At 37.4% G+C, this 26,983-nt stretch overlaps 1 protein-coding gene across 2 annotated transcripts in view; it reads left to right on the top strand.

Annotated features, from left to right (window-relative positions):
• The window catches only part of BMS1 (BMS1 ribosome biogenesis factor), a 54,380-nt gene that overhangs the window by 23,692 nt on the left and 3,705 nt on the right, over positions 1-26,983 (top strand). For both annotated transcript variants that reach the window (XM_087431859.1, XM_087431860.1), the window contains exons 14-20: positions 19,432-19,505; positions 20,138-20,314; positions 23,804-23,992; positions 24,082-24,262; positions 24,491-24,549; positions 25,437-25,559; positions 26,494-26,641. In XM_087431859.1, coding sequence (XP_087287985.1) covers positions 19,432-19,505; positions 20,138-20,314; positions 23,804-23,992; positions 24,082-24,262; positions 24,491-24,549; positions 25,437-25,559; positions 26,494-26,641 — 951 coding nt within the window. The remainder of the gene's footprint in view (positions 1-19,431; positions 19,506-20,137; positions 20,315-23,803; positions 23,993-24,081; positions 24,263-24,490; positions 24,550-25,436; positions 25,560-26,493; positions 26,642-26,983) is intronic.

Below are 26,983 nucleotides of genomic sequence, written 5' to 3' on the forward strand. Positions count from 1 at the left end.
GTTAATGAACAGAGTGCTAACAAAATATTGGATCTCTTCCAGACTGAGCAATCTTTAAGGGGCCATTTGTATTTTCTTTTCCATGAATTGTCTTTACAAATGCTTTGCCCATTTCTCTATTGGGTTATTGTTGATCTTTCTCTTATGTGTAAGAATTCTTTATATGTTATAGAAAATTGCTTTTTGTGATATGAGGTGCCACATTTACCTCCCTCATTTTAACATTTATATTTTAACTTTATTTATGATTCTTTTATGTGGAATATTTTTTTAATGAAGTTAGATGTATCAGTTTTGCTTTAAATGGCTTTTGGAATTTATCTTATCCTTAAAAAGTCTTTTGTTAAAAAAGAAAAAAATTTTCCCATTGTTTCTTCTAGTACTTCCTGATTCCATTTTTCTTTTATGTTTAAATCACTGATTCAACTACTACTTCTTTTGGTGTGAGTCCAGACGCCTGGATACATTTTTTTCTAGGTGCCCACCAAGTTCTTCCCAATACTATTTGTTCTTTTCCCAACTGATTAAAGTGCCCTTTTTGTCATATTCTTTATTTATTTATTTATTTTGGGACTTTCTAGTCTGTCATTGATTTCTGTTGATTCATTCGTCATTGCTATAGTTTAAAACCCTATATAGCTTTATAGTATGTTATTAAGACACCAGTTATTAAAACCGGTATGACTGGTTCCTTTCTCTGCCTGTGTCTGCTATGTTTTTTGGAATTTCTTCTGACTATTCCCTCTTACTTATTTTTCCGTGGGAACTTAAGAATCATCTTTTCTGTTTCCAAAAGAAAATATGGTGGGCCGGCCCTGTGACTTAGCGGTTAAGTGCGCGCGCTCCGCTACTGGCGGCCCGGGTTCAGATCCCAGGCGCGCACTGACGCACCACTTCTCCGGCCATGCTGAGGCCACGTCCCACATACAGCAACTAGAAGGATGTGCAACTATGACATACAACTATCTACTGGGGCTTTGGGGGAAAAAAAGGAGGAAGATTGGCAATAGATGTTAGCTCAGAGCCGGTCTTCCTCAGCAAAAAGAGGAGGATTAGCACGGATGTTAGCTCAGGGCTGATCTTCCTCACAAAAAAAAAAAAAAAAAAGAAAGTATGGTGGGTTTTTGTCTTTTTTAATAGCTATATTGAGGTATAATTGATATACAGTAAACTGCACATATTTAAAGTGTACAATTTGATAAGCTTTGACATTATGAGTATACCATCACCACAATTAAGATAATGAACATTTGTCACCCCCAAAAGTTTCCTTATGCCATTTTGTAGTCCCTCCCTCCTGTCCTCTCCCCATTGCCAAGTAAAAACTCATCTGCTTTCTGTCACTATATGATAGTTTGTACCCCCTAGAATTTTAGGTAAATGGAATCATACAGTATGCACTCTTTTCTGTGTAACTTCTTTTACTCGGCATAATTATTTGAGATTCATCCTCCGTGCTGTTGTATCTTCATTCCTTTTTATTGCTGAGTAGTTAATTTCTTTTTATTGGTGAGTAGTATTCCATTGTATCTTGCACTGCAGTTTGTTTATCTGTTCACCTGTTGATGGACATTAAGGTTATTTCCAGTTTTTGGCTATTACAAATAAAGCTACTGTGAACATTCTTGTACAAGTCTTTGTATGAACAGCTGCTGTCTTTTTTATTGGCTGCATACCTCAGAGTGCACTGATTGGATCATATGGTAGATGTATGTTTAATTTTTTAAGAAATCGCCAAATTGTTTTCCTAAGTAGTTGTACCATTTTGCATTGCCATTAGCACTTTATGCGACTTCTAGTTGCTCCACGGCCTTGCCCCTACAGTCATGCGTGACTTAACAGTGGGGATGTATTCTGAGAAATTCATTGTTGGGTGATTTTGTCATTGTGTGAACATCGTAGAGTGTACTTACACCAACCTAGATGGCATAGCCTACTACACACCTAGGCCATATGGTATAGCCTATTGCTCCTGGGCTGCAAACCTGTATATCATGTTACTGTACTGAATACTATAGGCAATTGTAACACAATAGTAAGTGTTTATGTATCTAAATATATCTAAACATGGAGAAGGTATAATAAAAATACAGTATAAAAGATAAAAAATGGCACACTTGTATAGGGCACGTACCATGAATGGAGCTTGTAGGACTGGAAGTTGCTCTGGTGAGTCAGTGAGTGAGTGGTGAGTAAGTATGAAGGCCTAGGACATTACTTTACACTACTGTAGACTTTATAAACGCTATACGCTTAGACTACACTAAGTTTATAAAAAAATATTTTTCTGTTTCAATAATAAATTAACCTTAGCTTTCTATAACTTTTTTGCTTTAAAAACTTCTTAGTATTTTTGGCCGGCCCCGTAGCTTAGCGGTTAAGTGCACGCGCTCTGCTACTGGCGGCCTGGGTTCGTATCCCGGGCGTGCACCAACGCACCGCTTCTCCGGCCATGCTGAGGCTGTGTCCCACATAACAGCAACTAGAAAGATGTGCAGCTATGACATACAACTATCTACTGGGGCTTTGGGGGAAAAAAAGGAGGATTGGCAGTGAATGTTAGCTCAGAGTTGGTCTTCCTCAGCAAAGAAAGAGGAGGATTAGCACGGATGTTAGCTCAGGGCTGATCTTCCTCAGGAAAAAAAAAAAAACTTCTTAGTTTTTAACTTTTGACTCTTGTAATAACACTTAGCTTAAAAATACAAATACATTGTACAGCTGTATAAAAATATTTTATGTCTTTATATCTTTATTCTATAAGCTTTTTCTATTTTTAAAATTTTTTATTTCTTTCTTTTACTTTTTAAACTTTCTTATTAAAAATAAACACACAAACACGCACATTAGCCTGGCCTCCACAGGGTCAGGACCCTCAATATCACTGTCTTCCACCTCCACATCTTGTCCCACTGGAAGGTCTTCAGGGGCAGTAACATGCATGGAGCTGTCATCTCCTATGATAACAGTGCCTTCTGAATACCTCCTGAAGGACCTGAAGGTTTGTTTACACCAGCATCACCACAAACTCTTAAGTAATGCATTGTGCTATGACGTTACGATGGCCGTGACATCCCTAGGCCATAGGAATTTTCAAGCTCTATTATAATCTTATGGACCACCATTGTATATGCAGTCCATCATTGACCGAAACATTGTTATGTGGCATGGCTGTACTTGATATGGTTAGCCTTTTTAATTTTAGACATTCTTTTAGGTGTAGAGTGATGTCTTGTGGTTTCAGTGTATATTTTCCTAATGACTAATGATATTGAGCATTTTTTGCTTATTTGCCATCTTTCTTCTTTGGTGAAGTGTCTGTCAAATCTTTTGCCCATTATTTTAATCTGGTGGTTTGTCTTATTATTGAATTTTAAGAATTTTTTTTATATATTCTTGATGCAAATCCTTTATCACATGTGATTTGCGATTATTTTTGCCCAGTGTGGCGTGTCTTTTCATATTTTTTAACAGTGTCTTTTGCAGAGCAGAAGTTTTTAATTTTGATGAAGTCCAGTTTATCTAATTTTTTTTAATGGATTGTGCTTTTGGTATTGTATCTAAGAAATCTTTGCCTCACCCAAGATCATGAAGATTTTCTCCTGTATTTTCTTCTATGAGTCTTACAGTTTTAGGTTTTATAGGTCTATGATCATTTTGAGTTAATTTTTTATATGGTATTAGGTATGGATCAAGGTTCCTCTATTTTTTTTGCATATGGATATCCACTTTTTCCAGCACCATTTGTTGAAAAGATGATCCTTTTCCCCATTGAATTGCCTTGTACTGGTTGACCGTATATGGGCGAGTATTGCTGGACTCTGTTCTGTTCCATTGATGTATTTGTTTATTTTTAGAACAATACTGCACTGTCTTGATTAATTATAGCTTTATAATTAATCTTGAAAGTAGGTAGTTTAAGTCTTCAAACTTCATTCTTTTTTCAAAGTTGTTTTGGCTATTCTGGATTCCCTGCATTTTCATATATATTTTAGAATCATCTTGTCAAGTGCTACAAAAAACCCACTGCAATTTTGATTGAGATTTCATGGAATTTTTAAGACAATTTGGGGCAATTAACATCTTAACAGTATTCAGTTTTCTGGTTTATGAACATAGTATATCTCTCTGTTTATTTTGTTCTTTAATTTCACTCAGCGGTATTTTCAGGATACAGGTCTTGCACATCTCTTAACAAATGTATCCCTCAGTATTTCATATTGTTAATGTTTTTTAAATGATATTTTAATTTCAGTTGACATTTGTTTATTGCTAATACATAGAAACACAGTTGATTTTTGTGTATTGATCTTATATCCTGCACCCTTGCTAAATCACTCATTAGTTGTAACAGGTTTTTGTATATTTTGTAGAATTTTCTACCAAGACCATCATATGTGATTTGTGAATAAAAACAGTTTTACTTCTTTCTTTCCTATCTGGATGAGTTACTATTTTTCCTGCCTTAGTAGACTGGCTTAAACTTCTAGTAGAATGTTGATTATACATCTTTGCTTTGTTCTGATTTTGCTTGTTTTTCCATATGAACTTTAGAATCACCTTTTCTAATTCCAAAAGAAAACTTGGTGGTGTTTTTTTTCTAATTAAACTTTTAATTTTGAGATAATTGTAGATTGAATTGTAAATTCATGTGCATTTGTAAAAACTAATACAGAGAGATCTCTTTTATTTTGTACTATGTACATAGTACAAGACCACAACCTGTATATTAACATTGATACCATCCACTGATCTTACGTCGATTTCCCCGGTTTTACTTATGCTCATATGCATGTCTATGTGTGTTTAGTTCTGTGCTATTTTATCACTTGCGTAGGTTTATTTATCTGTCTACAGTTAAGATACAGAACATTGCTGTCACCACAAGGATCCCGTGTGTTGCTCTTTTATAAATGCATCCACCTCCCTGCTGTCACCCATTCCCAAGTTCCTACCTGTCAACCACTTATCTGTTTTTTGTATCTACAATTTTATTGTTTTCAAGAATGTTAAATAAATAGAATAATACAGTATGTAAGCTTTTGTGGTTGACTGCTTTTCACTCAGCATAATTCCCTAGAGGTCCATCCAATTTGTCGCTTGTGACTATATTCCTTTCATTCCTTTTTTTTGTATTCCATGGTATGGATGTACCAGTTAGTTTAACCATTCACCCAGTGAAGTACATCTGGGTTGTTTCCAGTTTTTGACTATTAAGAATCAAGCTGCCATGAACATTTGTGTACAGGTTTTTGTGTAAATATGAACTTCCTAATTTTCTGGGATAAATGCCCAAGGACACAATTGCTGGGTCATATGATAATTGCATATTTAGTTTTATAGGAAACTGCTGCAGTGGTCAGGCCATTTTATATTTCTACCAGCAATATACGAATGATCCAATTTCTTCACATCCTTGCCAGTATTTGGTATTCTCACTATTATTTATTTTAGCCATTCTAATGAGTGTGTAGTGATATTTCATTGTGGTTTCACTTTATATTTCCCTGACGGCTAATGATGTTGAGCATTTTTTCATATGCTTATTTGCCATCTGTAGATATTCTTTGGTAAAATGTCGGTGGATGTCTTTTGCCCTTTTTCTAATTGGATTGGGTTTTTTTTACTGGTGAATATTGGGAGTTCTTTATATATTTTATTCCATTGTTGGATATGTAGTTTGCAGATATTTTCTCCTGGTCTGTAGTTTGTCTTTTCTTTTTTTTTTGCTGAGGAAGATTCACCCTGAACAAAAATCTGTTGCCAATTTTCCTCTTCTTTTGCTTGAGGAAGATTAGCACTGAGCTAACATCTATGCCAGTCTTGCTCAACTCTGTATGTGAGTCGCTGCCACAGCATGGCTGACAAGCAGTGTTGGTCTGCGCCCGAGATCTGAACCCAGGAACCTGGGCCGCCGAAGCAGAGCGCACGAACTTAACCACCAGGCCCCGGGGCTGGCCCCTTCATTTTCTTAATAAGACCTTTGACAGAGTGAAAGTTTTTAATTTTCATAAGGTCAAATTTATCATTTTTTTTGTTTTAGGGATCATGTAGTTGGTGTCAAGTCTAGGAACTATTTCCTATTCCTAGATTCTGAAGATTTGTTGTTGTTTTCTAAAAGTTTTATAGTTTTTTTGTTTTCTATTTATGTCTCTGATCTGTTTTGATTTTTTTATAAGATGTGAAGTTTAGGTCAAGGTTTACGTTTTTCCTGTGAGTGTACGTATAATTCCTCCAGCACTATTTGTTCCACTGAATTGCTTTTGCACCTTTGTCAAAAATTAGTTGAGCATGTTTGTGTGGGTCTATTGCTGGGTTTTCTCTTTTGTTCCATTGATTCATGTATCAGTCCTTTCACCAATACCACACTATCTTGGTTACTGTAGTTATGTAATGAACATTAATATTGGGTGGAGTGATTCTTCTCACTTTATTCTTCTTTTTCAAGATTGTTTTATTTATCCTAGGGCCTGTGACATGTAAATTTTAGAATAAGCTTGTCCAAGTCTACAAAAAACTTTGCTGGGATTTTGATAGGAGTCATGTTAAATCAATTTGGGGAGAACCTTCACTATTTTGAGTATTCTAATCTAGGAACATGGTATGTCTCTTGATTTATTAAAGTCTTTGATTTCTTTCATCAGCATTTTATAATTTTCAGCATACTGATGGTGAATATGTGTTGTTAAATTTATACTTAAGTATTTCATTTTGATTGATTTTTGTGTTTATCTTGTCTTCTGCTGAGCTCACTTCTTAGTTCTAGAAGAGTTTTTTTTGTAGATTGCTTGGAATTTTCTACATAGACAAGTGTGTTATCTGCAAATAGGGAGAGTATTATTTCTTCCTTTTCAACCTGTGTGCCTTTTATTTCTATTTATTTTTTATTTTTTTCCATATTGTAATGGCTAGGACTGGTTGCTAAGAGTAGAATCCTGCTTTGTTCCCAGTGTTTTTCACTGTTATGTATGGTGTTAGTTTGGTTTTTCTGTAGATGCTCTTTACGTGCTCTGTCCTCTCTATTCCTAGTGCACTGAGAGGTTTTTTTCTAATTATGAATGGGTGTTGAATTTTGTCAAATGCCTTTTAGTGTCAGTTGATATGATCATATGAATTTTATTCTTTACCCTTTTGATACAGTGGATTACATTGATTAATTTTTGAATGTTGAACCAGCCTTGCATATTTAGAATAAATCCCACTTGGTCATGGGATTTTTATATCTTTTTATATGTTGTTTAATTTCATTTGGTAGTATTTTGTTGAGGAATTTTGCATGTACGTTCATGAGAGAAGCTGGTCTGTAGTGTTTTTTTTTTTTTTTTTCTTTTGTATTCATCTGATTTTGATACCAGGGTAATACTGGCCTCATACAATAAGTTGGGAAGTGTTCCCAATTTTTCTATTTTCTGCAACAGGTTATGTAGAATTGGGATGAATTCTTTAAATATTTGGTATGATTCTCCAGTGAAACCATTAGGGCCTGGAGATTTCGAGCTTATATTTACAGATTTTATTTCTTTAGTGGTTATAGGACTTATAGGTTATCTAGTCCATCTTCCCTGAATTTTGGTAGCTTATGGTTTTCAAGGAATTTCAAGGCCTGTTGGGGAAGTGGAAGTTCCATTAAGGGCCTTTTCCAAGAGGCCAGCTTGTGTATTCTGAGTGTGATGTTCATAGTATTTGCTTAATACCCTTTTAATGGCTGCAAGATCTGTTTCAATAATCTCGTTTTTCATTCATGATATTGGTGATTTGTGTCTTCTTTCTTTTTATCTTTGTCAGTAAGGTTTATTAAATTTGTTGATTTTTTTCAAATAACCAGCTTTTGGTTTTATTGATTTTCCGTTTTCCAATTTTCAATTTTATTGATTTCTGCTCTTTATTATTTCTGTTCTTTGCTTGTTTTAGGTTGTTTTGCACTTTTCAGTTTTCTTAGGTTATTGGTTTGAGACCTTTTCTCATTTCTAATGTAAGTATTTAGTGCTGTAAATTGCCCTCTTAGCATTGCTTAGCTGCACCCCACAAATTTTCGTATGTTATATTTTCATTCAGTTGTATGCTTTTTTCTGTTTCCTTTGAGACTTCTCTTTGACTCATGCATTATTTGGAAGTGTGTTGTTTAATTATCATGTGTTTAGAAATTTTCCTGTTGCCTTTCTGTTACAGTCATGCACTGCATAACAAGTTTCAGTTAATGATGGGCCACATATACAACGATGGTCCCATAAGGTTAGTATCATATAGCCTAGGTGTGTAGTAGGCTATACCAGCTAGGTCTGCGTAAGTACATTCTATGATGTTCACACAATGACAAAATCAGCTAATGATGCTTTTCCCAGAACGTATCTGTGTCATTAAGTGATGCATGACTGTATTGATTTCCAGTTTAATTATGTATGTTATATTCCAAGAACATACTCTTATGCTTTCAAGCCTATTGATTTGTTGGGATTTGCTTTATTGTCCAGAATGTGGCCTGTCTTGGTAGATGTTCTGTGAGTGCTTTAAAAATTGTGTATTCTGCTGTTGTTGAGTAGAGTGCTTTGTATTTGTCAGTTAGATTCTGATGAGTTGACTGTGTTGTTCACATCTTATCTATCTTTGCTGATTTTCTGTCTAGTTTTATCAGTTGCTGAGAGGAGGATGTTGAAGTCACCAAATATAATTGTGGATTTATCTATTTTGCTTTCAGCCCTATCAATTTTTGCTTCATATATTTGAGGCTCTGTTTGTTGCATACACGTTTAGGATTGTTACATCTTCCTGGTGAATTGATCTTTTCGTCATTATGTATTATGGTCACCTCATATTCACTCCATTGGTGAGGGAGGGATTCCAGCCCTGTGGTTATGGGGATGGCAGAACACACAACACCTGACAATGGACAGATGAGATTGACAACAGTTTATTAATCACATACATTCACAGCCTGAGGGAAGAGGACACTGCATGCCATGCACAATTGCACTTGGCAGCAGAATGAACAACCAGGGGCTTTGGGAGGCAGGCTTTGTACTTAAAAGAGCTTAGGATAACCAGTGATTCCCTTGAGAGGATGTGATTAGCTTGTATGAATAAATTCATGGGCTGACAGGGAAGTGAAATCTGTTACATTGAGGACTCGGTGGGGTGCAGCTGCTCCAACTGATAAAAGAACTAACAGGTTAGGGATCCTTTCCCATAGGGTGGGAGCATATCTGGTGGGCCTACTCACAGCTAGGCCTTTGGGGCCCTGTGAGGCTCAGAGGTGTCAAGGCAGCATATGAAATTTTAGGTCTTACAGTTCAGTCAAGTCCCTCTCTGGCTCTGGCAATTTTGCTCTGAAGTTCACTTGATGAGATATTAATATAGCCACTCTTGCTTTTTCAAAAATTATTTTATTGATGTCATAATGGTTTATAACATTGTGAAATTTCAGTTGTACATTATTATTTGTCAGTTACCATATATATGTGCCATTTTACCCCTTATGCCCACCCCCCACCCCCTTTCCCTCTGGTAACCACTAATCTGTTCTCTTTGAACATGTGTTTGTTTATCTTCCACATATGTGTGAAATCATGTGGTGTTTGTCTTTCTCTGTCTGGCTTATTTTGCTTAACATAATACCCTCAAGCTTCATCGATGTTGTTGCAAATGGGATGATTTTGTCTTTTTTTATGGCTGAGTAGTATTCCATTGTGTATATATACCACATCTTTATCCATTCATCAGTTGATGGGCACTTGGGTTGCTTCTACCTCTTGGCTATTATGAATAATACTGCAGTGAACGTAGGGGTGCATAAGTCTCTTTGAATTGTTGGTTTCAAGTTCTTTGGCTAAATACTCAATAGTGCGATAGCTGGGTCGTGTGGTATTTCTATTTTTAATTTTTTGAGAAATCTCCATTGTTTTCCTTAGTGGCTGCACCAGTTTGCATTCCCACCAGCAGTGCATGAGGGGTTCCCTTTTCTGCACATCCTCTCCAACATTTGTTATTTTTTGTCTTGGTGATTATAGCCGTTCTAACAGGTAGGTATAAGGTGATATCTCATTGTAGTTTTGATTTGCATATCCCTGATGATTAGTGATGTTGAACATCTTCTCATGTGCCTGTTGGCCATCTGTATATCTTCTTTGGAAAAATGTCTATTCATATCCTCTGCCCATTTTTTTGATCGGGTTTGTCTTTTTGTGGTTGAGTTGTGTGAGTTCTGTATATATTTTGTAGATTAACCCCTTGTTGGTTATATGATTTGCAAATATTTTTTCCCAGTTGGTGGGTTGTCTTTTCATTTTGTTCCTGGTTTCCTTTGCCTTGCAGAAGCTCTTTAGTCTGATGAAGTCCCACTTGTTTATTTTTTCTTTTGTTTCCCTTGTCCGAGTAGACCTGGTATTCAAAAAGATGCTCTTAAGACTGATGTCAAAGAGTGTACTGCCTGTATTTTCTTCTAGGAGTTTTATAGTTTCACATCTCACCTTCAAGTCTTTAATCCATTTTGAGTTAATTTTTGTGTGTGTTGAAAGATAATGGTCTACTTTCATTATTTTGCATGTGACTTTCCAGTTTTCCCAGCACCATTTATTGAAGAGACTTTCCTTTCTCCGTTGTATGATCTTGGCTCCTTTGTCAAAGATTAGCTATCTGTAGGTGTGTGGTTTTATTGTGAGCTTTCACTTCTGTGCCACTGATATGTGTGTCTGTTTTTGTACCAGTACCAAGCTGTTTTGATTACTATAGCTGTTTTGATTATTATATTACTTTGTGGTGTGTGTGTGTGTGTGTATATATATATATAAAATTATTATTATTATTATTTTTTTTTTGCTGAGTAAGAGTCACTCTAAGTTAACATATATTACCAATCTTCCTCTTTTTTTGCTTGAGGAAGATTAGCCCTGATCTAACACCTGTGCCAGTCTTCCTCTACCTTGTGTATGGGTTGCTGCCACAGCATGGCTGACAAGTGAGTGGTGTAGGTCTGTGCCTGGGATCCGAACCCATGAACCCCGGGCCACCTAAGCAGAGCACACTGAACTTAACCACTATGCCAAGGGGCCAGCCCCTGTAGTATATTTTGCAGTCAGCGATTGTGATGCCTCAGCTTTGTTCTTTTTTTCTCAGGATTGCTTAGGTGTTTGGGGTCTTTTGTCTCCCCATATGAATTTTAGGATTCTTTGTTCTATTTCCATGAAGAATGTCATTGGGATTCTGATTGGGATTGCATTGAATCTGTAGATTGCTTTTGGTAGTATGGACATTTTAACTGTGTTTGTTCTTCCAATCCATGTGCATGGCATATCTTTCCATTTCGTTATGTCATCATCGATTTCTTTCAACAATGTCTTACAGTTTTCATTGTATAGGTCTTTCACCTCCTTGGTTAAATTTATTCCTAGATATTTTATTCTTTTTGTTGTGATTGTAAATGGGATTGTCTTCTTGAGTTCTCTTTGTTAGTTAGTTATTAGAGTATAGAAATGCGACTAACTTTTGTAAGTTGATTTTGTACCCTGCAACTTTGCTGTAGTTGTTGATTATTTCTAATAGTTTTCCAATGGAATCTTTGGGGTTTTCTATATGTAGAATCATGTCATCAGCAAATAGTGAGAGTTTCACTTCTACCTTGCCAATTTGGATACCTTTTGTTTGTTTTTCTTGCATAATTACTCTGGCCAAAACCTCCAGTACTATGTTGAATAAGAGTGATGAGAGTGGGCACTCGACTCAATGTTCCTGTTCTCAGAGGGATGGCTTTCAGTTTTTCCCTGTTGAGTCTGATGTTGGCTGTGGGTTTGTCATATATGGCCTTTATTATGTTGAGATACTTTCCTTCTATACCCATTTTACTAAGAGTTTTTATCATAAATGGATGTCAGATCTTGTCAGATGCTTTCTCTGCATCTTTTGAGGTGATCCTGTGGTTTTTATTCCTCATTTTGTTAATATGATGTATCACATTGATTGATTTGCAGATGTTGAACCATCGCTGCATCCCTGGTATAAATCCCACTTGATCATGGTGTATGATCCTTGTAATATATTGCTGTATTCGGTTTGCCAATATTTTGTTGAGGATTTTTGCATCTATGTTCATCAACAATATTGGCCTATAATTTTCCTTCTTTGTGTTGTCCCTGTCTGGTTTTGGGATCAGGGTGATATTGGCCTCGTAGAATAAATTAGGAGATTTTCCATCTTCTTCAATTTTTTAGAATAGTTTGAGAAGGATAGGTATTAAATTTTCTTTGAACGTTTGGTAGAATTCTCCTGAGAAGCCATCTGGTCCCAGACTTTTATTTAGGGGGAGGTTTTTGATTACTGTTTCAATCTCTTTACTTGTGATTAGTCTATTTAGATTCTCTGTGTCTTCTTGATTCAGTTTTGGGAGTTTGTATGAGTCTTAAGAATTTATCCATTTCTTTTAGATTGTCCAATTTGTTGGAATATAATTTTTCATAGTACTCTCATAATCCTTTGTATTTCTGTGATAACCATTGTAATTTCTTCTCTTTCATTTCTAGTTTATTTGTTTGAGCCTTCCCTCTTTTTTTCTTGGTGAGTCTGGCTAAGGGTTTGTCAATTTTGTTTATCTTCTCAAAGAACTAGCTCTTAGTTTCATTAAGCCTTTCTACTGTTTTTTTGCTTTCTATTTCATTTATTTCTGCCCTAATTTTTATTATTTCCCTCCTTCTGCTGACTTTGGGCTTTGTTCTTCTTTTTGTAGTTCTATTAGGTGTAGTTTAAGATTACTTACTTGAGATTTTTCTTGTTTGTTAAGGGGGGCTTGTATTGCTATGAATTTCCCTCTTAGGACCGCTTTTCTTGCATCCTGTATGAGTTGATATTATATATTTTCATTTTCCTTTGTCACCAGATATTTTTTGATTTCTCCTTTAATTTCTTCATTGATCCATTAGCTGTTCAGTAGCATGTTGTTTAGTCTCCACATATTTGTCACTTTCCCAGCTTTTTTCTTGTAGTTGATTTCTAGTTTCATAGCATTATGGTGTTGGAAAAGATGCTTGATATGATTCCAGTCTTAGCTTTGATTGAGGCTTGCCTTATTTCCCAACATATAGTCTTTGAGAATATTCCATGTGCACTTGAGAAGAATGTGTATTCTGCTGATTTTGGATGGAGTATTCTATAGATATCTGTTAAGTCCTTCTGGTCTAGTTTTTGTTTAATTCAACTATTTTACTTGTTGATTTTTCTGTCTGGATGATCTGTCCATTGATGTAAGTGAGTTGTTGAAGTCCCCAACTATTATTGTGTTGCTGTTAATTTCTCCTTTTAGCTCTGTTAATAGTTCGTTTATGTACTTTGGTGCTCTTGCGTTAGGTGCATATTTATAAGTGTTATGTCCTCTTGGTGGAGTGTCCTTTTTATCATTATATTCTGCCGTTCTTTGCCTCTCATTGTCTTTTGAATCTTGAGGTCTGCTTTGTCTGATATAAGTATGGCAACACCTGCTTTCATTTGTTTGCCCTTAGCTTGGAGTCTCGTCTTCTGTACCTTCACACTGAGCCTGTATTTGTCTTTAGAACTGAGATGTGTTTCCTGGAGGAAGCATATTGTTGGGTCTTGTTTTTTAATCCATCCAGCCACTCTGGGTCTTTTGATTGGAGAATTCAGTCCATTTACATTTAGAGTGATTATTGATATATGAAGGCTTAATACTGTCATTTTATCACTTGTTCTGTATTTCCCTTGTTTCTCGTCCCCTGTATTTCTGACTGCCAGTTCATTTCGGTGTTCCTCTGTGATGATTTTCTCATTATTTATCATTTGAGTCTCCATTCTAATTTTTTGTTTAGTGGTTACTGAGAGGTTTATATAAATGATATTGTAGATGAGATAGTCCCTTTTCTGATAGCCTCTTATTTCCTTAGTCTAAGCAGGTTCCATCCCTTTCCTCTTCCCTAAGTTATTGTTGTCACAATTTATTCTGTTTTGTGTTGTGAGTTTGTGATTAAAATGAAGTGATTATGGTTGTTTTTGATCCTTTCCTTCCCTTTATCTTTTAAGTTGTAATTAAGTGTTTGCTAACCTGTTCTTATAGAGAGCTGCAAATTTCTTATTTTGTCTATTTATCTCTTTGGTCAAGGCTTTGTAAATCCTTTCTTTTTTGTTTTTCAGATATGAGGGCCTTATTGATCATTTCTTGTGGGGATGGGGGGGTCTTGTGGTGATGAACTCCCTCAGCTTTTGTTTTTCTGGGAAAGTTTTTATTTCTCTATCGTATCTGAAGGATAGTTTTCCTGGATAGAGTATTCTTGGCTGAAAGTTTTTGTCTTTCAGAATTTTGAATATACCATTCCACTCTCTCCTAGCCTGTAAGGTTTCTGGTGAAAAATCCCGAGAAAGCCTCATAGGGGTTCCTTTGTAGGTTATTTTCTTCTGCCTTGCTGCCCTTAATATTTTTTCTTTCTCATTGACTTTTGCCAGTTTTACCAATACATGCCTTGGAGAAGGTCTTTTTACATTGATGTAATTAGGAGTTCTATTGGCTTCATTTACATGTAATTCCAGCTCCTTCTCCAGGTTTGGGAAGTTCTCAGCTATTATTTCTTTGAACAAGCTTTCTGCTCTTTTCTCCCTCCCTTCTCCCTCCTTTCTCTGGAATACCTATAATCCTTATGTTGCATTTCCCAATTGAGTTGGATGTTTCTCAGAGAAGTTTGTCATTTCTTTTTAGTCTTAGTTCTCTCTACTCCTCCATCTGCAGCTTTTCTATATTTCTGTCCTCCAGACTGCTGATTCTGTCCTCCATAATATCAGCTCTGTTTTTTAAGGACTCCACATTTTTCTTTATCTCATTCATTGTGTTTTTCATCTCTAACATTTCTGATTGGGTTTTTTTTTTTTTTATAATTTCAATCTCTTTTGTGAAGAACTTCCTTTGTTCATTAATTTTATTCCTGAGATCATGGAACTGTCTGAGTTTTCTTGTAACTCGTTGAGTTTCTTTATTCTAAGTATTTTGAATCGTCTGTCATTTAGATTGTAAATTTCTGTGACTTCAGGATTGATTTCTGGATACTTGTCATTTTCCTTCTGGTCTGGAGTGTTAATATATTTCTTCATGCCATTTGATGGGGTGGACTTTTGCCTTTGCATAATGGTCGTGTCTGGTCGCAGATTCCACCTGCCACCACTGCCGGGGGCAGGAGCTGTGTTTTCTGAGCCCTCTGCGACCGCTGGCAGATGTGCCTGTCCGTTGGAAGCTGTGCTGGCACGGCCCATCTGTGTTTGCCTGCTGGTCGCTATTGCTTTACACATGTATGCACAGGCACTCTGGTGGGAATCCCCTGCTCTGGCCGATGGGCTGAGCTGGTGCGCCAGGTGGGAGGGCGGAGAGGTGCTTTCTTTTGCGTGTGCGATCCCGCGCACCACCCCCCTGCACTCACTGTCTTCTCGGCTTGGTGCCAACACTCCCACAATTGCTTAGCTGCCTTGGTGTGGAGTGTTCCCACACACTGGGAGGCAACTCCAAGAGTGCAAGTGTTCCCATGGAGGGCTGCCTTCTCCCCCTTCTCCTCTCAAGGTCATGCGCTGGCCGCTGTGCAAGATCCCGCCCCTAGATTGCTGCCGCTCAGGAGGGAGAGAAGATCCCCTTACCTGCTTCCACTGCCTCCTGGGGGGGGTCCAGCACCCACACCTTCAGACGTATGGCTATGTGGATCTCTCAGACATCTGTCGTGTTGTGTGAATGTCCTCTGTTAGTTTATGAATGTCCTTTTTGTTGTATCTTAGTGGGGGAGAGACAGGGCAGAGCTCACTCTGCCGTGATGCTGTCACTCCCCACTCTTGCTTTTTTAAGAGATGAGTTTGCATGGTGTATCTTTCTCTGTCCTTTTACTTTCAGCCTAATTAGGTCATTAAATTTGAAATGAATTTCTTGTAAACAGCATATAGTAGGGTTATGTATTTTTATCGTCTCTGTCAGTCTGTCTTGTGATTGGTGTATTTATGTCATTTACATTTAGGGTACTTATTGATATGTAATTGTTTAAATCTGATATTTTATTAGAACTCTGGTTCTAGTTCTTCTGTTTTTCCTGTTACCCTTTTCTTCTTTCTATCTTGATATGTTTACAGTGTTTTGAGTGTATCTTTGTCTGTTTTTTGTAGTGGTTGCTCTGGGTACTGTGATATCCATACTGTAATATCATAGCCTACTGGTACCACAATTTTATCACTTTGAGTAACATGTGGAAACCTGTCTTCCATTTAGATCTGTTACTTTCCCTACCTTTAAATATCATCGGCTTGAGTGATTAGATGGTGGTATAATTTTTTTTTCAGTCATCAAATATGATTTTAAAAACTCATAAGAAGAAGGATAGTCTAGTGTGTGTATCCATATTTCTGGTCTTTTTTTGTTTTTTCTTTTTTTTCCTAGTGGTCCTAGATTTTTCCTTTTATAATTACTTTTTTTTTATTTTTTGCTGCGGAAGATTGGCCCTGAGCTAACATCGTGCCAATCTTCCTATATTTTATATTTGGGATGCTGCTGCAGCATGGCTTGATGAGCGGTGCATAGGTCTATGCCCAGGATCCGAACCTGCGAACCCTGGGCTGCCAAAGCGAAGCATGCAAACTTCACCACTATGCCACCAGGCTGGCCCCTGAAATTACCTTTCTGCTTAAGAACTTTTTTTAGCCATTTTTTAAGGGTAGGTATGTTAGCAACAAATTCCTTTAGTTCTCCTCCATCTGAGAATGTCTTTATTTTCCCTTTCATTTCTGGAGGATAGTTTCACCGGATATAGAATTCACAGCTGACAGTTCTTTTCTTTCAGCACTTGAAAAATGTTGTGCCACTTCCTTCTGGCCTCCATGATTTTAGAGGATAAATATGCTGTCACTTGAATTGGTGTGCCCCTACAGGTAAACTGTCATTTCTTTCTGGCTGCTTTCAAGATTTTTATCTTTGCTTTTAGTTTTCAGAAGTTTGATTGGTGTGGATTTCATTGGGTTTACTCTGTTTGAGATTTGCTCAGCTTCTTGAATTTATAAGTTTATGTCTTTCACCAAATTTGGGAAGCTTCAGTCATCATTTCTTTCAACCTTACTCTCCTTGTTTGATCATATAAATGTTGGATCTTTTGTTTCTGTCCCACAGGTTCATGAGGCTCTGTTCCTTTGTTTTTAGGCTATTTTCTCTATGTCGTTCAGACTGGGTGAATTCTATTGATCTGGACTCAAGTTCTCTGATTCTATCCTCTGTCATCTCTACTCTTAATATTGAGCCCATCTAGTGAGCTTTTTAAAATTTCATTTATCATATTTTTCAGTTATATAATTTGCGTTTCATTCTTCAGTTTCTTTGCTGAGATTTTCAATTTTTTGGTTGTTGCCATGGGGTTTGTAGTCGCTTGTTAAAGCATTTTTGTAATGGCTATTTTAAGGTAATAGTCAGATAGTTCCAACATCTGATTCATTTTAGTGTTGGTGTCAGTCAGTTGTCTTTTCACATTCAAATTAGAATTTTCCTGGTTCTGGGTATGACAGATGATTTTCTGTTGTATCCTACACATTTTGGTTATTTATTATGTTAGGAGACTCTGGATCCTATGTTATTTTTTATTTTAGCAGGCAGTCATCCTGTTTAGGTTTAGTATGCAGGTCCTGGTCTACTTTGTGGCCTATGTTTCCAATGACAATTTAATTTCAGAGCCTTTGAGGTGCTATTTTGGTCTGCCTGGTTTATCTGGTGTCGCTGATTCCTGCTGGTGTCACCTGAGGGAACCGAGGAGCTTCCCTCCGCTGGGCCACCTGTGTAGCTGGGTGAGTGAAGGTTGTTTTGGCCTATGGGGCCAGTTTGTTGTTTTCGGGCTTTCTTCGCTGGTCCTGCTTGGTTGCACATTGTTTTTAGGTGGGGGAGGAGAGTCTCGTGCCTGGCCGAATCTCCCATTGCCGATAACCCCTGGCCACCTGGTATATCTTGGTGAAGGAGAGGAGATTCAGACTCTTTGGGGAAGGGGAACGCTTCCCCTCATTGCTTATTGTCACTGGGGCTCCTGATCCATCCCCTTTGCCAGTGCTGACTGGTTTACTGGGTGTTGTTGGTGAGATCCAGTTCGATTTGGAGGAAGAATGAGCCTATCTGGGCTGCGTTCTATTAATAGCTTGGGGATTGGAAAACAATGTCCCTGAGTCGCCTTTCTGTGGGTTGTGATGCAGTAAGACAATGGCCACTTTGTCATTCCTCTGGTCCTGGGGACCCTCACCAGCTCGTCTTTTTCTTCCCACTTTTCAGCGTTCTTTGGTTGTCTCTAGTGCTCTTGTGTTATTTCTGGAGTTGGTTATACTGAGTCAAGAGGAACAGAGGAAACGCATCTACACTATCTTTTCCAGAAATCCTTGGTGATGTTTCTTATTGTAACTGTTAAAGAAACGGCAGTTTCTTTAACAGATGACTTGCATCTTCCTGATATTGAGTCTTCCTTTCCAAGTACATGGTAATCTTTATTTGTTCAGTAGATAACGTTAGTAACACCTCCTTCATCAGGTCATGTTAAAGAATGTAGTTAAGGCTTGTTAAGTACGTAGAGCGGTGCCTGGTATGTAAAGCACTTAAAAGTGTTAGCTATTGTTATTCCATGTGTCCTTTGGTAGCATATTAAAGCTTTTTAAATTTTTAAAATGAAGTTCTAGCACATTTTATGTTCTAGCACATAATCTTGTTAGGTTTATTCCGAAGTATTTTATTCTTTTTTTGTTTTTATTACAGATGCAATCTTCCGATCTCTTATATCTTCTTTGGCTCTTTGGTTTTTTGGCTCTTTCTTATATGAAAATATTTTAATACCCTTGTAAATGTTGCCTCCCAAAGGGGTTGTAATGTCTTTTTCTTTTGAAGATAGGACCCATAACTAAACTTAGAGCTCTGAAAAGGAGGGAATGAGTGAGTGAATGAGCTTTTCATGTGGCTCAGCACTGTTTTGGATACTACTCTTACTCTAAATACTGCATTTTATGTAATCTAAGATTTTCCCTAGGTATGTCATGAGTTTGTTGATCTTACTATTAAGATTCTTTGTCACATGTGCTAATATCAAGCTATGATTTTTTCAAGTCACTCTTTGGACTGTTGGTCTTGGGGACTCACCTGCAGGGCCATGCATGCCACCTGTGTGCTTCTCTGCTACAGAGTGTCCATCACCTATACTCGAAAAATGGCTCTTGGCTAAGTGGAATTTCAAAGTAAAGTATGGAAATGTGGATTGGGTCCATTTATTTAACCTAAACAGTGATGAAATACTGATAGTTTAACCAGAAAAAGAAGCCTATGTAAGTGCAGGATTCTTCTGGAGTGTGTGGCAGTAGGAACAGTAAAAACGAAGTTTGAGGTGCAGAGTACACCGCGCACCTGGTAGTGCTAGAGTGTCACATGCAGGCCCTGTTCACAGAAGATTCATTTGGTGGTTCTTTTCCCAGAGGAGCTCTATGGTGACTTTGAAGACCTGGAAACAGGGGACGTGCACAAGGGAAAATCAGGCCTGGATACTCAGGTATGACTTTGCCATGGCCAGCTGTCAGTCCTTGATCTGTGGTCAGTATATTCTGAGAGGCCCATATTGAGAATGCAAATCTTAACGTGTTATCTGTGGAGATTACAGACTGGATGGATTCCTTCCTTAAAATATGGAGAGTGCAGACAGATCAAAGGTTGTTAGTTTATTTATTATTTTTGATCTTTTGGGTGACACCTTTTACCTTTTCTGGTCATTATGATTATTCAGTCATTGAAAGATTTACCTCTTGGGTCACTGTCTTCCTTTCCACCATTCCTTTTGCCATCATTCTCCTCTTCTTAAATTTAAGTACTATTTAAAAAAAAAAAAAAACTAATTCCCTGTTCTCCTTAATATTTCTTTAGAACAGTGTCTGGGGAGCATCTGGGTTGGGAGGTTTGGCATTCCCAGACAGATTAAGGAATGACAGTAAATTGTAATGCAGATATCTAAATGTCTCTTATAACAATATAGGTTATTTAGAGCCCAAAGGCTGTGTTTTGCTGTGTTTTCACTATGATCATAACTAAGATTTTTACAGGTTAAATAGAACTTTTTAAATCTGCTTTAATGTTTAAAGAAAAGATCTCCACAACCTTTTATAACATTTTTTCTTCTGGAAATTTAAGATTGAAGATGCAGAGGAAGAAGTTAAGGAAGAAATTGACCCCAGCGCAGAGGAAAGTGCCAAGAAGAAGCATTTGGATAAAAAGAGAAAATTGAAGGAAATGTTTGATGCAGAATATGATGAAGGAGAAAGCACATATTTTGATGATCTTAAAGGAGAAATGCAGAAACAAGCACAGGTAAGAAAACTCAGTTCCTGTCAGCCTCATTCAAGGCTATAATATAGTGTTGTGAGCATGTAGTTTTATTTAGGTCTCTGCTCCCTGACCTGCTTCTCTGCCTCTCCTTTGGACTCCTAGGTCGAGATGCAGATGTGTGTTCGTTCATGCAGTCACCTCATGTTTCTTCAGTCAGAAATTCACCAGAAAGATATCAGTGCCTATTTTGTACCAAGCATCAAGAAAGCAAAAATGGCTTGAGATACAGCCGCCACTTTTGAGGATCTCGTAGTATAGTGATTTGAGACAGTATGTTTATTTAAATGCAAGCATTGCCTTAGCATTCTGATTACTGCTCCCTGGAACCATAATGAAATAATCTGAATGGGTATGTGATTCTTGGCCTGTATGGCTTATGAACACACCAGTGCTCTCCAGGGAAGATTTTCTGAAAATTCACCTTGGTCAGAGTTCAGAGGGTATTTCCAGTGTATGGTCAGATATGGAGATAAAGGGAGCATGTGGAACGCTGAAAGGGAGATAGTCTGGCCCTCCTGCCTGGGGATGCTGAACAGGCTGAGTTGATGAACTCACTCTGAAGGAGACACAAAAATGTGTATGCAGTTGATGGCGAGTGTTTGAATTGTGCTTTGACAAATGAGGCCCCCAAGAAACCCTGTAAGCTGGAACATACCTTAATAGGCCTTATGCAAGTTAAGTATGTGATTTGTGAAAATGTAGTCGACAGGGTTTGCTCAACATAGGCCTTCATCTAGTCAAAGAAGTATCTCCTGGTTAGTCATTAACATGGTGGTTCCAAGTCTGTACTGACCTTTGACAGAAGTGACTAAGAAATGTAAAGCTAGTTCTGAAGTCTTTGCTTCAGGCCTTTTACAATTTAAAATTACCTAAAACCTTGTGGGCTATTGTAAAGGACTTTGAATTTTTTACTCTGAGTGAAATGGGGGCCCATGGGGGGCTTTGAGCAGAGGAGAGACATGCATGATCTGCTTACCTTTGAAAAGATTGTTCTGGCAAGAGTTCAGGAGGATTAAGGGCCTCACACTGGGGGATGAGGAGGTGTGTGGCAGTGGAGGTGAAAGAGAAAGAGTCAAATTCTGGGTATACTTTATTTGAAAGGTAGAACAATAGGATTTCCTGGTGGAGTGAGTGTGGGGTGTGTGAGAGAGGAAATAAGGGTGACTTACTAGAAGGATTGGGTTGTCTTAGCTAAGAAAGCCTCTAGTTGGTGCAGCTTTGTCCCGGAAGATGAAGTTTGGATGTGTTAGGTTTGAGATATCTTTCAGACAAGTGGAGTGTCAAGTAGCAAGTGAGGAGTTCTGGAGAAAGGTTGGGGCCAGGGACTTAGATGCATAGTCCTCAGCATCTAGATGCTACTTAAAGCCGTGAGATGGATGAGATGACCTGGGGAGTGAGCATAGAGACAGGAGAAGAGAGGACCAGGATGGACCCTGAGTACTCTTGTAAGAGGCTGGGCAGAGAGGAGGAAGCAGCAATGGGGATTGAACAGTGCTCAGGAGATAGAAGAAATCTAAGAGAACATGGATATGCTGGAAGCCACTGTAGAAAGAAGTGATAAATTGTTTCATATCGTGCTGATTTGTTAACTATGATGAAGACGGAATTGACCACTGGATTAGGAATGTGGAGGCCTTTTGTGATTTCAGCAGGCGTTTTTATGGAGTGTGGGTTAAAGTCCAGTTTTAGGGAATTTTAAGAGAATGGGAGCAGAGGAACTAGAGACTGAGGCTTCGGAGAGAAGTAGAGAAATGGGGCAATAGTTGGAGGAAGTGGGGTCAAAAGAAAGTTTTAAGAGAGAAATAACAGGCAAGATCTGTTAGAATAAAGTCCAACAAGAGTGGATGATATTTAGTGTGCAAGTGAAGTTTGGCATTAAAAGAGGCTTGGATAAATAATCTATAACAGTTGCCCTGTAGCAATTTCTGTGATAATGGGAACGTCTATCTGTGCTCTCCTGTATTGTAGCCACTAGCCACACATTGATGCTGACCACTTGAAAGGTGGCTAATGTGACTAAAGGACTGAATTTTTACATTTTTATTTAATTTTATTTTTTTATTTATTTTTTTTTTAAATTTTTTGTTTATTGCAGTAACATTGGTTTATAACATTGTAAAAATTTCAGGTGTACATCATTGTACTTCTATTTCTGCATGGACTACATCATGTTCACCACCAAACTACTAATTACAACCCATCACCACACACATGTACCGAATTATCCCTTTCACCCTCCTCCCTCCCCCCTTCCCCTCTGGTAACCACCAATCCAATCTCTGTCCCTATGTGTTTGTTTATTGTTGTTATTATCTACTACTTAATGAAGGAAATCATACGGTATTTGACCTTCTCCCTCTGACTTATTTCACTTTGCATTATACCCTCAATGTCCATCCATGTTGTCACAAATGGCTGGATTTCATCATTTCTTATGGCTGAGTAGTATTCCATTGTGTATATATACCACATCTTCTTTATCCATTCGTCCCTTGATGGGCACTTAGGTTGCTTCCAAGTCTTGGCTATTGTGAATAACGCTGCAATGAACACAGGGGTGCATGTACCTTTGCAAATTGGTGTTTTCAAGTTCTTTGGATAAATACCCAACAGTGGAATAGCTGGATCATATGGTAGTTCTATCCTTGATTTTTTGAGGAATCTCCATACTGTTTTCCATAGTGGCTGCACCAGTTTGCACTCCCACCAGCAGTGTATAAGAGTTCCCTTCTCTCCACATTAATTAATTTCAATTTAAATAGCCATGTGTAGCTGCTATATTGAACAGTGTAGAGCTATAGTAAAAGGCTGGTTAAGGGCGTAAACCCTGGTAGAGGGGTTGACTGTGGAAGTTCTTTTAGATTGCTTAGTTTTTGAGTGAATTAGTCAACAGCTGAGAGTGAGGGTGAGAGAGGAGATACTGGGTGTTTGAAGAAAGGAGAAAAAGTGTCAATTGTTTGGAGAGTAAGAAAAGAAAGTGTGGGCTGGGGAAGTTAAGAGTGGTTGCCGACCAGCATGAAGGGCTCCTTTTAGGGTCTTTTACATTCGCTATACCTTAGAACAACAGAGAAACAGTTGGGACATATCCTGAACAAACTGTAAAGAGGAAATGTATATTATTTTTAATTGGTATAAAGCCTAAATTCTGGGCCGGCCCGGTGGCTTAGCGGTTAAGTGCGCGCGCTCTGCTGCTGGCGGCTCAGGTTCGCATCCCGGGCGCGCACCGACGTACTGCTTCTCCGGCCATGCTGAGGCCGCGTCCCACATACAGCAACTAGAAGGATGTGCAACTATGACGTACAACTATCTACTGGGGCTTTGGGGAAAAAAATAAATAAATAAATAAAATTATTTTTAAAAAAAGCCTAAATTCTGTCCATGGTTCTTTTATTTAGAAATTGCTCATTTAATGTTAATTTATTAAAGATAACATTATGGATTTTTCATTGCTTTTTCTCTTCTCATTTATAGCTTAACCGGGCAGAATTTGAAGATCAAGATGATGAAGCCAGAGTTCAGTATGAGGGGTTTCGACCTGGGATGTATGTCCGAATTGAGATAGAAAATGTCCCTTGTGAATTCGTGCTTAACTTTGACCCCCATTACCCAATTATTTTGGGTGGTTTGGGGAATAGTGAAGGCAATGTCGGATATGTACAGGTAGGTACCCTTTGCTGCATGCTTGACACTTGGCGTTCTTTGGACGTACCTCCAGCCAATAATCTTATTGAAATCTCTTCTCTCCTCAGATGCGTCTGAAGAAACATCGTTGGTATAAGAAAATCCTCAAGTCCCGAGATCCAATCATTTTTTCTGTAGGGTGGAGGAGATTTCAGACCATCCCGCTCTATTATATCGAAGACCATAATGGAAGACAAAGGCTTCTGAAATATACCCCACAGCACATGCATTGTGGAGCAACCTTTTGGGGTAAAATGTGATTAGAATAACTTGCTTGTAGGTTAATTTTAACCTTTTAGGCTTCATCGTTATAATTTTGCTTTTTTCCTTTCATGAAATCCCAATTTGTAAGATTTTTCTCTTTTTTTGTGTTGGAGTGTATATGTAAAACAGAATCCAAAATGTGTGGTTCACTATATATATATATATATATATATATATATTTTTTTTTTTTTTTTTTTTTCTGTTTTCTTTAAGGTCCTATCACTCCACAGGGAACTGGGTTCTTGGCAATACAGTCTGTCAGTGGCATAATGGTAAATACCTTGGATGTTGTATTTTACAGATTGTGTTTGAGAAATATATATGAATATGAAATATGTACATGAAACTTTTAAGTTGAAAATGACTCATTTTTAGTATTTATAGTAAACTTTGCTTTGCTTTTAATTTTCCTACATCTTTTTAAATAGGGTGTGGGAGTGGAGAAGAGGGAGGTAGAAGAATTTTAATGGTATTGATGACATTTTATATTTTTAGACATTTTTTGGACTGACTTTTCTAAAAATATTTAAGTAGTGCTCACCATGTGCTAACTGATATACAGGCATACCTCGGAGATATCATGGGTTCACTTCCAGACCACTGCAATAAAGCAAATACCGCAATAAAGTGAATCACAGGAATCTTTTGGTTTCCCAGTGCATATAAAAGTTATATTTACACTATACATAGATATATCAGATACCAGCTACACATAGACTACCCATTAGTAAGGCTGGTTTAGCAAAGTATGTTGACACAGTCTTCATTTGATCAATCAGAGCAGGTTTTATTGGCCCCATTTAAGAAAAAACAGAATAATGAGCAGATGGAATCCTCCCTGGAGGTCCAAAATTTAATTTCTTAAACATTGTAACCAAATTTTTATATGCTTTTTCCTTCCAAATAGGTCATTGTTGTGAAATTATGTTACCATGAAATCACCCTCAGGAAAATACTCAAGACATTGTCATCAGTTTGTATTATAGTTTCAGATGGCTTTTGTTAAAGTACTGTTTTGCCTGTTCAGATATTCTTTCTTGTTCTTTCTTAGCTGATTGTAAATGAAAGGCACTTTGGTAGTTTATTGCATTACAGAGAATTGTAGTTTTTCTCTTGCTGATGTTAGTCCTATATTCAAATTTTGGGGGTTCCTTTTTAGCCTGATTTCCGGATAGCTGCCACAGGAGTTGTCCTTGATCTTGATAAATCCATAAAAATTGTGAAGAAGTTAAAGCTAACTGGTTTTCCATTTAAAATTTTCAAGAATACTTCATTCATTAAGGTCTGTATATCTGTATATTCACATGTTTATAAATGTATGTATTGTTAAAGGAGGAATGAAATACTTCTAAAATAAAGATCTAATGTTTTCGGAAAAGTATTTGAAATCTTTAATGAACTTGGTCTTTGATATTTTTAGTTTACTTTATATTGGTCTCTGTGTTACTTAAATATGCTCAGAAATCTTAAGGTGAAATAAAATAGAGATATTTAGTAATTGAGGCTATTACTTATTATTTCCATGTGAGACTATCCCAGAGCTAATCTTGAAAATATGTAATCTCATTCACTTGATTTTGTTTCCTACCTTTTTGGTTTGTGTTAAGATAGGGGGGAAATTATAGGTTTGTCAAACAGATCAGTAGAAAAATAGACAAAGTAGGTCGCAAAATACTTGTTGGCAAGGATACAGAGAAATGGACGCTCTGTTATGCAATATAATGTGGGAGGGTAGTTTGAGCAACATTTATTGAAAATTTCATTAGTGGGAGTGTTTTCAAAACACAGAGTTAAGATGATCGTAAAATGTTCTTATAATATAAGATAATAGTACCACTAGCATTTATCCAGCTCTCTTTATTTTTTGTGTGCACCTACATAGGTTACGAGCTGCAGTCCAGCCCTGTGAGATGACAGCAAAGGCTGTCTATGCCAGTTCAGTCCAATAAATATCTTTTTGATCATCTCTTCTACAGGGATATCAGTGATGACATGCTAATGAGTCCACAATAGAGTCTTGATTAATGTTATTTTGGGGAAAATAAAAAAGAGTTGTATTCTTTTTGATCTAGTAATTCCGCTTTTAGGGGGAAAAAACACATTTTGATTGTTTTATCACCCTTCAATGAATTGTTTTTTAACCAAGGATGCATTTATGAACTAAGAGGTAAAGTATCTGATTTTATGTGTATTAATTTTTTTTCATATACCTGTAGGGAATGTTTAATTCTGCCTTGGAAGTGGCCAAATTTGAAGGTGCTGTGATTCGAACTGTCAGTGGAATAAGAGGACAGATCAAGAAAGCGCTCCGAGCTCCAGAAGGAGCTTTCCGGGCCAGCTTTGAGGATAAGTTGCTGATGAGTGGTAAATACCCTCTGTGGTGTGTCCATAACAGCGTGTTACCATTCACTATTGATTTCTAGCCAATGTAGGTTAGAGGTTGTAGTTTAGGTCTTTAGAAAATCAGAGTCGGCTCCAGCGCTCCCCAGTTGGGGCATCTTGTGCAGTGTGCCAAGTCACGCTGTGTCTGGAGCCACGTGATTCACACCTAGTAAAAGTTCTGTGATATTCAGGAGTAGTTCATTTGGTGAAGTCTCTCTTCAAACACTGTGCTACCAGCTACAGAAGTTTGGGGTGAATGTTATGTTCTTTTGTGTGACGAGCTGGATATGAATCTTCTTTTGAAAATTTTAAAGTAAATTTCCT

This window comes from Ceratotherium simum, chromosome 6 (assembly GCF_057802395.1).
Source record: "Ceratotherium simum simum isolate JZ-2026a chromosome 6, ASM5780239v1, whole genome shotgun sequence".
Taxonomy (NCBI): Eukaryota; Metazoa; Chordata; class Mammalia; order Perissodactyla; family Rhinocerotidae; genus Ceratotherium; species Ceratotherium simum.